Source organism: Gobius niger (assembly GCF_951799975.1).
Source record: "Gobius niger genome assembly, chromosome: 24".
NCBI lineage: Eukaryota > Metazoa > Chordata > Actinopteri > Gobiiformes > Gobiidae > Gobius > Gobius niger.
This window is the reverse complement of record NC_136875.1, coordinates 9,579,317-9,595,376: the sequence shown is the minus strand read 5'-3', so window position 1 is coordinate 9,595,376 and position 16,060 is coordinate 9,579,317. Positions and strand designations below refer to the sequence as shown.

The following is a 16,060-nucleotide window of genomic DNA, read 5'->3' as shown; positions in this document are numbered from 1 at the left end:
TTTTGATATCAGTGACTATTTGAAACAGGGAAACAATAGACCTTGTAGAGCCCAGACCATGAAGTGATTGCCAGATTTATTCATTTATTTTTCATCTGGAGTGTCTATTGAACAACTGACACATAAAAATAAAGTAAATTTGCATATGTTTTAATTAATAAATATTTTTGCTACATCAGGCATTGAATAATATAAAGGCATATAAAAACATCCTTGTAAATCAATGTAAACCCAACAGACCTAAATAAGTAAGGGATAATGTATAGAACGCTGGTCATTATCGGGAAAATAAGCACCGACAGGACCCCTCCGCTTCACGTCGGGGTCCGGTTCGCCCTGAAGGCCATTTGCCAACTGAACACACACAACATAAACTTCATACACTGTTATGAAGGCTGAAAGGTTTATTTAATGACTTCCGCGACAAATAGTTCCTAAAAGTTGCTAGGCTAGAAGCAGCAAGGCTAGTAGCTAGCCTAGCGACTTAGATAAAGGCGCAGTTCGGGAGGAGGAATGGTGGTGAATCTCTGGGTAAGTTGAAAGTCACTCCCGCTAACTTCACGAGCGATTCCCCCAACTTCTCTCGCAGTGACGGGGACAGAGATAGTGTTGCTACTACGTACGTGCGGAGTGATATGAAAGCACGTACCGTATAATTAAGGTATTGAATATCCTTTACACTTGACTTCAATTACTTTTTCAATAGTTGTAGAGATATTTATACTCACAGCAACAAACAGGGTCTTCCCCCCTCCACAAATGTTAGCTTTACAATGTAGTTACAACATGTGGTGAAAAAATAAGTTTACTCTACTAATAGAAAGCTTACCATGCAAGCTTTAAGTGCTTGCTTACCCATGGTTGGGAAACGGCGATGTGACAATAATATGCTGCTCCAATGGCATAAAATTGCCATATTTTGTAACATGCATCCTTTTTTTTTGAATAATTGAAAAACAGAAAGACAAAAACAACAGAAAAAGTTGTGTCTTGGCATCGACAGGAATTGAATCGAAAGTGAAGTTACTGTTGACTTGAATAACTCAATGCACATTACAGAGCTAAAAGCAGCCACATTAAGGAAGAAGGGGGGAAAAAGCTGTAAAAAAAACTTGTAGTAAAACAGGTTGTAGGACAAATGTAGCAGAGATGAATCACAGAAGCTCCAACACATTTTAGCCCTGATGAAAACTAGTCTAAACACGTTGGTGATAAAAAAAAATAAAAAAAAATTCCATCGCCATGACTCTACTTACAATAATGTGGCTAAATATATAAATATGTCAGGCCGGGTAGATCGATGTACGTCGAGTCAACTGGGGCGACCTCCTACAAAACATACGACTCTGAACAGGTCTCCATTGTTATCTAATATTATTATTATGACAGGCTTCACTTCCCTCACTGAGCATAAAAATAACTATAATCTCAACAGAACAAACAGACACATGACAGGAAGCTGAATAACTATATTTCCAATCCAATTACCCCCTGCCTCCTGATCCGTCTTTGCACACGGTGATATCCTCCCTCTCCGCTCAGAACGCTAAACCTATTCTCATCTCTGTCATTTCCTAACGTCTTTGAGGATTACAGGCCGAATTCTCAGGCTGAAAACGTCACATTCATGGAGGTAATTATAGATCAAATGCTTGTCTGAAGCTAGTGGTTGAAAAGGATTTGCAGGGTTTTTTTCTCCTACGGGGAAAACCGAGGTAAACCGGCTCAGAATAAACCTGATGTGAGGAGACGGCGGCGCGTCTGTTCAGGTGACGAGAGGAGGGGATCCTGTCTAGACCGGTCTAGTCCCGAGTGCACTCCATCAAAGTATTATTACACAATATAAATCAACATTTGGAAAAGAAATCAGTATGAATTAAAGTATACTAGACCGTATTTACAATAACAACCTCTCATTTCTCATCTGATCTCCACCGCAGCAACAAGGACTTTCCAACTCCTCAACACAACCTACACAAGAGACACTTTAAATACAATAAATTATACGAAGATCCTGTCAAGGCGACTTTTAATCTTACTTTGGAGTCCCCTCGGATTTGAGCCCATCTCACACGTTTGTAAGGGCTTTTATCTGCATTTTAACAATAAATTACACGCTCCGAATCACTGTGGCCAAGGCGACCCACGAGGCCATTTTGTTGGTCCCTGTGATGATTTCTCACTTATAACCTGCCTGCCGATAAAATGATTAACTTGTGCTTTTTTCAATCACATAGCACCAGTCTATATCACACTACAATGATGACCAAACCTTCTGTAAATGCAGTAAATTAGAATAACTGCCTTGTATAAAATTGCTCTCTCAAAATGGCTGTAGTGAATGTCTTGAAATAGGCCTCTGTCTCTTTAAGAACCTCTGACCCTTTCAGACACGCCCCCTCCACACGCTGTCTGTGGCATCAGTGTGGCATCATTACTCGGCTGGTGACGAAAGCTCGGAGGCGTCTCCAGGAGGTGGGGGCGTTCCTAGGAGGACTCAGGCAAACCTATCCCTAAAATGGCCGCCATCAGAGTTTTTACAGATTACTCAAAAACACGTGAATGTGCCAAGGCAACACTTCAGGCATGTTTTAATGAGGGAATGACATAATAACATGATGTAAAGCTTGAAAAAGTTATGCATAATACCCCCCCTTTGACAAAACAGTTTAGGTGGGAGACTGTCAGAAAGTAGTGAGCTAATCATGTGCTGGAAAAGCTACAACCCCATGGCCCTGCAAAGCTAGCATAGCATCAGCGATGAAAAGTGTCATGTCACAACAGTGGAGTGAGGAGTTAAGTGCTGTGGCCTTTTCTCTCCCTTCAGCTTCCTCCCACTCCCACAGCGCCACATTAAGTGCTCACTACATGAAGCACATAATGTTATGTTGAGAATAGACAGAAGCTGTTTGGATGCACTGATGACTCCTGAGGAGGAGGAAAGGTTATTGATTGATATCCTGAATCTAAAAGCAGCTGCAGTGAGCCACCACTGTCACAGAATAAAGATAAAGTGGGCTTGATTTAAAACACAGTCATTATTAGCAAACATGAGATTTATTAAAGCAGTACTAAGTAACGTGTTTACCTTAATAAATCCTTTTCGTAGGCCCTGTGGGGGTAATACAAGTGTTTATGGGATGATTGGAGGGTCTTTCATCTCCCCCTGGTGTCTCTGACCAGAAAACCATGTTTGCAACTTCACTCCCACCGGTGCGGAGAAAGCAATACACACTAATGGAATCACGAAGAAGAAGCTAACATGCTAACGGGCAAAGCTAACTGCGGGCTAATGTCATTTCCATTGTATAATTGGATGCACAGTAACCCTCTCTCCCTTCGCCTTTCCTGTCAGCGTAGTATTTACTCTCCAAGACAATTAATAAGTTAAAAAATCGTAACGTGCTACTACACCTGCAGTTGTGCTTATGGCCTCTAGGGGGAAGAGTTACTTAGTACTGCTTTAAAAACATTTATTGTGTGTCTGAGTTAGTCATTTCTAAATTCAGAAGCAAAACGAAGAGTAGACCTGGTGAACACCTGGAAGCTTAAAAAAATAGCATGAAGCCAATAAAGTTATTTCATGTTGTATTTCATGATAGTACGATTGTATTTCCGATACTTAAACTTCGGCAGGGTGGAGGTACCTGCCATACGGTCCGCGCCATAACGCCCGTGCCAATGGCCGCTGGCTGCCCTGCTTTTTGACCACGAACGTGGGGGCCGCCATTGCTCCGCCATTGCTGTAGTACCTCCATATCGCCACTAGGCCCCCATTGAAAAGCATTGGAGTTTAGACACCTTAAAAACAACTTCAACACTAGACTAGGCTAGATATTCCTCCTGAGAAAACGCTGGGTTAATCACAATATATGAAACCAGGCTGGTTTTCGTAATATGAATTTTTGAAATCTCGTACTTAATGAGGCTCGGACTGTTAGCATTGGAGCAGCGCGAGCTACACGTCACGCAAGGGCCGAGTCTACAGTGAAGATCCCGCCCGTATGTCCTTTTTAGGAACATGCTTCGTCAGAGCTGGGGAGGGGGAGTCTGTAAATCCGCCATGAATTCCCCTTCGACTGTAGTCATTATAGTAAACGGGGAGAAGTGAGCATAAGACGTCCATTTTTTTATACAGTCTATGGCCCGTGCACATGAGTGAACCGCCGCAATGGTGGCTGTTTTCCACCCGTCACTCCAGTGTTGTGAGTAAATCAATACTCCTGCAGATATTCAACTCTGCCTTTTTCCATCCCAACCACACGCTCCTTAAAGGGACACTGCCCAAAATACACAGCCTGGTTTTAACGGCAAACAGGTGTAAGGCATTGGATAACTACAGCTTATTCCAAGATGAATATGCCAGAATTCATCGGGTCCATACTGTGGAAGAGTGACAAGGGGCCTGAGACAAGTATTTTTAGCTAACGCGTCAATGGCGGCAAAATAAATGCACTTTAATTGAAAATGCAGAGGACATTGACACTCATTTTATTAGGGCTGGGATGATACTTTTATACTCTTGTCATGATCAAATACGCATCACGATAGTGAGGTCCCAAAACGATACATACTGCAATACAATACAAACCTACGCACGAAGTATTACATTTATGATTTTTCATTGTAACAAACTGCCATATTTTACCCCAAATGAATTGAATAAGATCCGTCTGATAGTGATTCAAACATTTTGAAAATTGCAACGTCTGGCTCTTTTGTTTAAACCTATCACCATGAAATCTGTTTTTTAACAAAACAGTCTTTAAGTCAAAAAAATTGAATCATTTTTTTCCTATGAGTTGAGAATCAAAAGTATTACGATATGATAGATGTATCGCTACAAAGCCATAGTGTGATATATATTACAAAACAATATTTCACCCCATCCCTAAACTTATGGTTGGAGCCAAGACAAGCGGAGTTGTTTGGTGACATTACATCACACATTTCAATCTTTGTGCTTTTCTAACCAATTTGCGATTTCAATTCCATTACTGATCATCTCTGAGTCCCATAAAGAAGCCGTTAACTCGCCTTAAATGCAAGACGACTTCATTAGAATTTCATGCAGATATTAATGCCCTCCTCCGAAACAAGCTGCATCTCGCGCTGTTTATTTGGGAAAAATCAATGCGGTCGCGCCTGCAGCGAGCGCACTGCTCTCAGATTCATGCTCCAAATATGAAAGTCGATATTATAATCCACTCACGCAGGCTTCCCAGACAGTCTAAAAATACAGGGCTTTTTTTTTTTCAATGCGAGCCTAAATTATTAGTTTGGCGGAAAGACTGGGTTGACCTCAGTGCTTTGATGTCCTGCTTACGAGTCTGCTCTGCATTTTATGACAATGTTTACAGCCCCGTTCAAACAATGATACGAGCGACAACCGAGAACATGCCATTCCCAAAGAACCCAAGAGCATTTCTTTACTAAAATATGGACTATACAAAATGTTTTGAGATATGAAGCCGAGGCAAAGACTAATTTCAGCATCACCTATACCTCCAGCTAATGCTCACCAATGCTTCAAACCATCCGAGTTTGCTAAATCTGTCTGGTGTGTAGTTCTGTGGAAAATATTGAAATGACTTTGATAGTTTCATAGATGCTATTTTGGGGTTTGCCGATTTTAGAAAACTGTTCGAAGTACACTCAGGATCGGATTTCCATCTAGTTTTGCAAGTTCTCAATTGTGCAGGAGTTGTCGATTGTAGAGAACTCCGCAGCAGGAGTTTTCTGAATTTCAACAGTTCAACAGTGGCAATAAATTACAATATTAAAGACGATCTGGAAGCACCGCCTCACGTCTGCGAGGGTCACACCTCCACCTCAGCCTATCAGCGCAGAGCCACACATTTGTCGCAGCCAATCATGGCTTGTCAGCGTCCCAGCCGTGCTGCGACCCACCTCCACCCCTTCACCGGCTCTTCTGATCGCCAGAACCTTTATGTCATTGAATCTTTCTAATCGCTGCTTTTGTCTATTTGAAACTGTCTCTTTTTCTTTAAAAACAATACTGGAAAGAGCCAGGTTTGAAAATTATATGTTTATTTTGTTGACATAACGTAAATGATCAAATAGTCCAAAGGAACATATCTTGTTCATTGAGCAAACTAGTATTTGAGAAATAAAGTTTAAAAAACAACAACAATTTGGTCTAGTTTTTGGGATAAAAAACATGAAATTGTGAAATGCTTCTTGAGGAAATGGTCTACAATATCCAATACCCTCAAATTGATTAACCCTGCACATAAAACACGTAACTACTGTATAAAAGCGTTACAAATCAACCCTTTTAAACTATTCAAAACTCCACAAAACTGTGTGGTGCACGATGTTGACAAAGAGAGACACATAGAGTCAGTGAAGCGGGGTTTGGAGGCAGTGCGTGTTGGAGTTAGTGACAACAGTTGCATACGCTGCTAAAATGCATTTGACAGCAGCCACTGGGGTCAACACCAAGCAAAATCGTCCAGTCATCCGCCCTGCCGAAACAATGTGTTCCCCTCCCTCCACGGCCTGGCAACATAAAGTTATCGGACAGCTTTGGGCGTTTATCTAAGGGGGTGTCCCGTTTTATAATGTATCTGTACACCTTTTAGACATGCTGAGGTAATGCTGCTTCGGTTTCATTTCACTGAAACAACACACCTGAACCAGAACTTCTACTTCTTCAGGACTTCTTCGCTCTTCCATGAAATATGAAGTGGAAGCTATGAAGCCGGCAATAGCACCTCTAGCCCACCCATCCCTCAAACTGATCCAAAGCCCTTTCTCGGATTCTTCTCGGATGCTCCATGACTAAATTACTTACTCCTTAATTCTCCATTTTTAAATTGCCTTCGCGTGGGATAAGCAATACCTAGGGGCCTCGGGTAAATTGGTCAAAATAACTGGCGTTCTCAGAGTTTCTATGCCCGCGCGAATCTGTCAAGTCGGTCATTTTGGAAGGTGTTTGCGTGGTGACGTTTCAGCAAAAGCAACTTGGAAACACCTTTAACTGTCCGTATTGTCCAAATCAAATGCTTCCCATTAGAAGTCGGCCTCAGTGGAACAACATCTCCAAGCAAATAAATCCAAAGATCAGCATTCAAGACTACACAACACACCTAAGAAGTCAATGATATAATATAGTTCCAGTAGGGTTTTAATCGAACACTACTCCAGAACATATCAAGATTTTCAACATCTATGACGTTGAACTGTGATACGCTTCAAACCATCCGAATTGGCTAAATCTGTCTGGGGTGCAGTTCTGTGGAAAATATTGAAATGACTTTGATAGTTTCATACTGTAGATGCTATTTTGGGGTTTGCCGATTTTAGAAAACTGTTCCAAGTACACTCAAGATCTAGTTTTGCAAGTTCTCAATTGTGCAGGAGTTGTCGATTGTAAAGAAAGGCTCTTGGGTTGTCGTTTGTAATTGAGGTGTTGGAAGTTTTTGCATCTCATCCAAGAAACTTTGTCAGTTCTGCTAAAGAACTCCGCAGCAGGAGTTTTCGGAGTTTCAACAGTTTAACAGTGGCAATAAATTACAATATCAAAGACGATCTGGAAGCACCGCCCCAGAAACACACATGGCTCTTCGCGAAAAGTTTGGATGTGTTTGGTGCAATTGAAGAAGTTCCACCAAATCCCACAGATTTAAAGGTAAAGGTTGTTACTGTTTTATAAGAAGTCAAATTCTGGATGTTAATTCATTGTACAATAATTTAAATGTCCGTCCCCTCCTACCTGAGCTGGGCAGGAGTGACCCGTTGGACGCAGACCTCTTGAGAATCCTCAGACTTTCGCTCCACGACTTGGACTTGGGCAGCCTCTTGAGAAACCGCCCCAGCCGCTTGGACACCTGTCCGAAACACGCCGCCGTCCCCCTCGCCTCCTCCCTGCCCTCGCCCCTGAACCTCCCCCTGAACCCCTCTCCGTCCGCCGGCGCCTTCTCCGACACGAGCGGCGCTACCTCGTCCATCGAAGAGCCATCGCTTCTCTGACAGTCTCTCCACTCTTCGCTCGGGACGGTCCTGTTGGCGTTGGCGTTGGCGTACCCCTCGCTGGCTCGCCTCCTCCTCGTCGTCGTCCGGTCCGCCTTCTGTGGGCTCCCCCATCTCCAGCTTCCTCCGCCTCCTCCGCCGACGCCGCCGCTACCGCCAACGCCGCTGACACCGCCCCACCAGAACCCCCCGTGGCCATCCCAGCGAAGCCACTCTCCCACGGGGGCGACGCTCCGGACAAACAGCCTGTCCCACTCCACCTGGAAGTGTCTGGGTCTGCCGGTGCTACAGGCGGATGGAAATCAAACGCACCCCGGCGATTTCCCCCCGGCTCTGTTATCAGGTCCTGGGATGTTTTATGGAGCTTGGATAGGAGCAGGATCGAGCTGTGTGTTGAATCAATGGAACCTCATCGTCTTTCCCACTCTCTCACTCTCTCTCTCTGTCTGCTGCAGCACCCACACTCCGCAGCAGCAAACAGAGGGCTTAAAGAGACAGGCGCCCCTATAAACCGCTTCACATTTATCCCATGCCAGTATGATGCTGAAACTGCGATTGTTTACTACACCCCATACATCTCCTCTTTGGACGTCTTCAAGGAACAATCCTCAACTGGTGGGTCAAGCGACAATTTCCAGTGGGCCACAGGACTTCAAATTGCAATTGTTTTGATAGTTTTTCTTTTTTTTTTTTAATATATATATACATCGTTGGCCTTAAAGGTGCATTATGGAGCTTATTATGTGAGAAAAGCAACACCTTTCTATTGTTTGAGTATTTAGTGACCCAGTGGCTGTACGAGTGGTTAGCATGACGCCTTTACGTTCCGTCACGGTGGCTCCTGGGTCAGTTGTTTTCAGAGTTTCTGGAGGTTTTCACTGCTGACCGACCCTCTGGCCAGAAAACCTACGAAACAGTTGATCCTGGAGCGTTGTCGAGGCCACCGTGATGGAAAGTAAAGGCGCCATGTTAACCGCCCACACAACCATTGGGTCACAGAAAGGTCATTACTCACAAATATCAAGGGTTTTTTCAACATAAAAAGTTGACGCTGTATTTTGACATATACATAAAAACAGGGTAAACCTTTGTTGTTGTTCTTTTATCATGAATTTATAATTTTCAATTGGGCACTGGATTATATTCAAGGCTCATGGTTATGAACCTACACCAGTCCACTTCTCAAGTCTCTTATATAACCTCTGCATGTTTCTGCTCCTCTTTTGGGTAAACTCTCAATCCGGGAAACAGCTCATGCCCAAATGAGAAATACCGTAAATTCTCTAATACTGGCATGTATTCCATTAGCGGCTGAGTCTCTAACAGAGGCCAGGTCTCTGACTGAGGCCGGATCTCTGACAGTGGCCGGGTTTGCGGCTGGCGGAGGCAAATTAAAGCCGGTCTCTAAAACAGGCCGGGGCTTTTATTAGAAACTATAGCGGTAAAAATATTCCCCATGTTAGGAATTTGTCTCATACTGGTGTAAAAGATAACTCACGTGCAGGAAGTAAACAAACGGGAACCCAGGCCGAGGAGGACGCTGCGGAGGAGCTGATCCGAGTGTAACCAAGACACAGATTTAGCCACTTTTCAAACCTCCTGTGACTATTTGTGGAAACAGGGAAAGCAACAAATGTTGTGTGATCCTCCAGGGTTTTAATAAAGTCTCCATCGTGTCTTCAAAGCACGTCCAGCTGCTCCGTGTGCAGGTCAGTCCCACGCCTCAAAATAACTCCTCCCATCAGCGCGAGCGTCTCGTCTTCTCTCGGGTCAGTCTCATGATCGATCACAAACACAAACGCTCCGTCTAAACTCGCCTTTTACACAAGAAAACAACAAATAATCCGGTCCGCGGTAAAAACGAAACAGAAACCTGCAGTGACATTGATGTCAAAGCTCCGCTAACAGCAACGAAACACTTCCTGTTGTCCCGACAAAATAAACGGCGTCAATGTTCCAGCCGCTGGGAGAGGGTTTGAAACGTTAATTAATAAATGAACCTAATATTTTAGGTGCAATTGGGCACAAATCTCGTTTTTCGTCGTCCGTTTTGCGCAATAAAGGTTCCAATAAAGGCCTGGTCCTAGATGTCCTTGAGTAAATAAAGGCCCCGGCCTATATTAGAGCATTTACGGTAAGTCACACATTCATAAACGTGTGCAAGATTTTCAAACACTGGGTATACACTAATGATTGTGCAAGTTCACAATACAAAATATCTATGCTGCGGATTCATTTTATCCAAGTAGATCATCTTTATCTTTAGAAAATGGGAAGAAAAAGGCTGGGATGGAATTTCAATATTTTAACCCAAAAAAAAGTGCTTGGTATATGTATTTTAGTACAAAAGCAGATTACAGATCACTTTTCTTTTTCTATATATGAATCAATATCTTGGTTGTTTATCAAACTGTTCAATACCCCAGCCCTTACAGTCATGTGTTTTGCCCTGGAGTTTGGGTCAGTCCGAACACAAAACGCACATGTGACACAATAACCTTTGTATGATGTACAGTAATGTTAAATGCATTGTGCTATGACTAATCGAGTATGAAACCATATTGTCCATATTGTATTACAGACAGATATCTATGAGCAGGGAGAGGCAATGTCCCTTTAAGTAAACCTCTCTCTCTCCACCTTTGACGTCAAGCCATGGTCCTGATTTAAAAAACACAGACTCAGCATCTTTCTCTGTAACTCACAAATCAGGAATGACCAGCATCACCTTAAACCTGCATTAGTGACCACCACTCCTGTATGTGCTGCAGCGACTCGCATGTAGACACATAAGAAACGGGCCTGGGAACACTCCTTATGTCCCACTTGTGCTAAGACTTAGAGATTCAGAGAGAGATGCCCTTTTTAATACAATATGTGATCAAGGAATACATCAGTGAAGTCATAATAGGCGCCGTGCAAGGACTGTTTTTGGCTAACTTCCTGTCAGCCAATGTAGGGTAAAGACGACTTCCTGTGCCCACATTTTAATGTAAATTGAAAATAAAATAACATTTACAAAATAGGACAAAATTAAATAAACTTCAAGTAGAGTGTGTTTGATAAAGATTTTACCTTTTGTTAGCGCTGAATTAACGTTAGCCCTTAGCGTCAAGGCTAAAACACAGATGTATTCTATGGTGAAGCTTTTTAATCCTAAGAAAAGCTTTGAACATGTTATAAGTGATTATCCAAGCTGCCATATAGTGATTAAAATATATATTTAAACCACGATATATTTAATTTCCTGTCTGTGTTTTGTTCCAGTGAGACCTAGCCGTGTCTTGCTGAAATAAATGCTAAATATTTTTTTAACAAACCAGCCAGAAAACCAGCAGCTGTTGGAAAATGACTTACAACAAGGTAAAGACTTTACACAGAAAGCAAATACTTCACTGGAGGAGACGTCTCTGTTTATAAATGTAGCCGTTTTAGCCTTGAAGCTAAAGGCTAGCAGGGGCGGACTGCTGTGCTGGATAAGCAACAAAAAAGTGACAAAAAAGTGACGAAAACACGCCATAAAACCACAAAAAAGTAATGAAAAAGCAACAAAAACATGACAAAAATGCAGCGACAACGTGACAAAAAGTTACCATCACTTTTCTAGATTTTAGCTTTCAAATGAGGCGTTACAGTGTTGCTCTCCAGTCAAGAAGCTTTTAGATTTGGGCAAAGCCAAACTGGAGAAAATGCTTTAAGGTGGGGGGTAAGAGGTTAACATATGTATTTGTGGAAGTGTCACATTTACGCTAATTTGGGCCAGGCTGACCAGAGTCCAGGGCTGTTCCCCAGTCCCAGTCCGCCCCTGAAGGCTAGCATCAATTCTATGCTAATTAAAGCAATACTAAGTAACTTGTTTACCTTAATATATACTTTCCGTAGTGTGTTAAGTGAAAGCCACACTTGTAACTTAACTGCCACCAGACCGGAGGCACCAATACACACTAATAGAATCATGAAGAAGAAGCTAACAGGCTAACGGGCAAAGCTAACTGTGGGCTAGCGCCACTTATTTACAGCCAAGTTTGAGTGAAAACAATTATTTTCATCGTGTAATTGGATGTACAATATCCCTCTCACCCTTTGTCTTTTCTGTCAACGTAGTAGCTACAACACCTGCAGTGACGCATATGGCCTCTAGGGGCACGAGTTGCTTAGTACTGCTTTAAGATTCAAATTGCCACTATCTGAAATCAGCTTGCAGTTTATTTAACTTTTCTCCTGTTTTGTCATATTATTTCATTTTACATTTGCTTTAAAATGAGGACAGGAAGGAGGCCAGGTCTTTACCCTCCACTGGCCAACAGGAAGTTAGCCAAAAAGATTTTGTGCACTGAGCCTAATTATTAGCTTTTAAATTGTGCTAGTGTCCATGCAGTTTAAGGCAAGTTCACTTAACCACTATGAGCACATACAGTCATTGCAGACAAAGAACTTCAATCCAATTACCTTGAAGTTTTAACAGCACTTGTGTCATTTTAGTTTGATTAAATTTGCAAACCACTTTTCCATGGCACAACTTGGCTTTAGTGTTTTAGATTGACGTCATGCACATACTTTGTCCTTTCCTTCACCTCTACCTCCTCTTCTTCTGCAGTCCCTCTTCACCGAGGCAAGGGCGACCTAAATATAGCCCCAGTGTGAGTCCCCACAGCTCTGCCGCACATGCAGGCAATGCAGGCGATACAGAGTCAATGCACTGGATGTACAGGGAGCCCTCAGCGCGCCGCGTCAAGCCTTCGGCCGATAAACAAACCCCGGCTCCTCTTTGAAGTCGCCGTTATCTGCGGGGGGACTGTCAAAATGATTTTTTTACTGTGAAGCGCGTTTCCAAGATGCAAACCACAACAACCACGGCAATGGGGACGCACTGCTCTGTCCAAGAGGCAGATCAAAACTGGGAAATTAAAGTGTTAAGACTAAATTAGAAGTTGAGGATATCGGGGCACAGAACACCACCATAAAGAAATGTCTTATCTGATATTTGGTGCAATGTTTTTTTGTTTTTTTCAAAGAGCTTATATAAGGTTCAGAACAGTTCTCTGCATTTGACCTACACTGGAAAAAATGCCATCTCGTCTTAGATAATGGCATGAATGTGTTTGAATAGATACAGACGGCATCTCGTCATAGAAGGGGGCGTGGCTTCGTCGAGGGGGAAAATAGGATCTTTAGGGAAACTCAATTTTCCACTCTTTTTAGCCATTTTCTGGTGCAATATCAACTCATTTATCACATACAAATACAGTCCATTGTCAATCGGGCCCATATGGATATTTTCTCTCAGCAGATTGTTCTGTAGAAGTGAAAAAACGGCAGTTGTAGCTAGCGCTAGCTAACCGTTACCATTAGCCCGATGCTAACATGTAGCATCAAGTTAGCATTCTCCGTTATTCATGTATTTATGGTCTGTGGAACCACTTTGCTCCTCCCCATGTCTTTGTATCTTTATTTAGTAGAAAACTATATTCATATTTCAGCATTTGTTACAGCAGTTTTTGAATAATTAGAGAAAGTTTAGATTTGTTCAAAATTGTTTTCCCACTTAACTGTTTTCAAACATGACCATACAGTATAGAGTTCGGGAAAGTCCACAGTTACCATGGAGATCCGCCATCTTTGCAGCTGTTAGCATACATTTCCATAGACTAACATTAGCTAAAAACAGTATAAAAAGTGGAGAAAAGACCAGTGGAACGACTCCGTTAGCTGCCGAGTTACTGCTGGTAAATACATCTAACTCACTGTGGTGCTTAAGTGTTTTAATGTGAACAATAACTCCAGTATTTTAACTTTTAAAATCTCCATTAGTTTACAATTGCTGCTAATCCCATAATGCTTAGCGATATGACGTCACATTCCCGAACTCTATATGGGCGATTCCAGAGATGCCGTCTGTATCTATAGATTGCAACAACATTCTAAGCAGTGAGTTGGTGCCAATGGCCGCTTGTAGCAGAGATTCACAACGACGACGCTAGGGGCCGACATTGCAGTAGCACCGCCATATAGTGCAGCTATGAGCTAGTTTTACATTGCATAGCATTGGACACGTTCTAAACAACTGTAAAGCCTGGTGCCTATTTTAAAAAAAACTTTCTACAGCTAGAGATTGCTCCTGTGAAAACGCTGGGTTAGGCACAATTAAAGGGACCAGGCTGGGTTTTGTAAGAAAAATTGTAGAAATCTTTTATACTAATGAGGGCCGGACTGTTAGCATTGGAGCTGCGCAGCTATGACCGAACTACACTTCACGCAAGGGCCGAGTCTACAGTGAAGATCCCGCCCTTATGACCTTTTAAGGAACAGGCTTCATCAGAGCTGGGGACGAGGAGTCTGTAAATCCGCCATGATTTCCCCCTCGAACATGGTCATTGTGGCAAACGGGGAGGAGTGAGGAGTCTATGGTTGGTGCAGCAAAGAATTCTATTGTGGTAACTATGGTAACCATCAAAATACAGATTTTTGGACTTGGTTTATGGTTAATATCTCTGTTGGATCAGCATGAACTAAGGTCACATTATTGTGAAAAAAATGATGTGATTTGATGACAGATCTTTCAGCCATAAGAGGAATTTGGCAGGTTTGTGAATTACGCTTAAGACAATTGAAGACAATTAAAATAAATCCAAGGGCCGCGGGATGGACATTGTGGACAAATGCCACCTTTTGATGGAGTTTACTACATTGTTCAGAGGTGATAAGACAAAAACTAGAAGAAAGAAGAAGCAGCAAAATGACAAACAAAGAAGCTACGTGCAGATGTTATGCTAACAGCGGCTAAATGCTACGATCGGCAAAATCACCTTTACAACTGTGGGTTTTTGCCAGAGGTGGAAGATCCTGGGTCCTGACTAGGGCTGTCACGGTATGAAAATTTTACCTCACGGTTATTGTGACCAAAATTATCACGGTTTTCGGTATTATCGCGGTATTTTTTTAAATGTGTGTTACTATGTTCAGAAAGCATTGATAGTCCTACACAAACTGAAATCGTTGTGTGTGCTTGTTACATAAAAAAAATACAGACAAAGCCTTTTCTCATCAAAGTAAAGGAACTATAACGATGTGTTGTTGATGTTTCGAGGGTGTTACATGTACTATTTATAGCGTCAGAAACGAAGATAAACTATATCTATACTATAACTCTATATCAGGAAAATTGTTGTTGTCCGTCCAGTGAGCTTTCACTTTGCAGATTTGGGGAAATACCATCATTATTAAATTCATAAAACTGCGGCGAGAGTGAATCTATTGCAATCTGCCACCGGGAGCCTCGTAATGCATTGTGCCATCGTGCGGAGGTATCCGGACACGGCTTATGCTGGCGGTGGCGCTGCAGCCGCACTATGAGGCGACTCGTTACATTCTCCCTCAACACAAAGTCCCACATCAGCATTTCAGCTAAAACGCTAACATTAGCTTACTGCTATAGAGCTGTGGGAGACGGTCACGCAGGAGAGTCAGAGGTTCGAAGTATTGCTGCATTTGGAGACATTTTTTCCTGCACGTTCCACTAACAGGAAAACTGTCTCTATCAACTGTCCTTCAGCTTTCTTAAAATACCCAAGATATGCCTAGACTTCAGGCTTGGTCTCTGAAGGCTGAAAGATCCTGCGCGCTGTCCAATGGCCGCTGGCTGCCCTGCTTTTTGACCACAAACGTGGGGGCCGCCATTGCTCCGCCGTTGCTGCAGTACCTCCATATCGCCACTAGGCCCCCATTGAAAAGCATTGGACTTTAGACACGTTAAAAACTACTTTAAAGCCTGGTTTCAATTGTTTCAACATTAGACTAGGCTAGATCTTCCTCCTGAGATCACGCTGGGTTAATAACAATATATGAAACCAGGCTGGTTTTCGTAATATGAATTTTTGAAATCTCTATTTAATGAGGCTCGGACTGTTAGCATTGGAGCAGCGCGAGCTACACGTCACGCAAGGGCCGAGTCTACGGTGAAAATCCCGCCCGTATGTCCTTTTTAGGAACATGCTTCGTCAGAGCTGGGGAGGGGGAGTCTGTAAATCCTCCATGAATTCCCCCACGGCCGTGGTCATTCTGGTAA

General features: G+C 42.7%; 1 protein-coding gene across 2 annotated transcripts in view; it reads right to left on the bottom strand.

Moving 5' to 3' along the window:
• rassf5 (Ras association domain family member 5) overlaps positions 1 to 16,060 on the bottom strand; it is a 73,315-nt gene that overhangs the window by 41,609 nt on the left and 15,646 nt on the right. Inside the window, exon 1 of one of the 2 annotated variants that reach the window (XM_079582192.1) lies at positions 7,739 to 8,442. The exons of the other annotated variant lie outside the window; for it this stretch is intronic. Coding sequence (XP_079438318.1) covers positions 7,739 to 7,973 — 235 coding nt within the window. The 5' untranslated portion in view covers positions 7,974 to 8,442. Of the gene's footprint in view, positions 1 to 7,738; positions 8,443 to 16,060 lie in introns of those variants that run through there. 2 annotated transcript variants of the gene reach the window in all.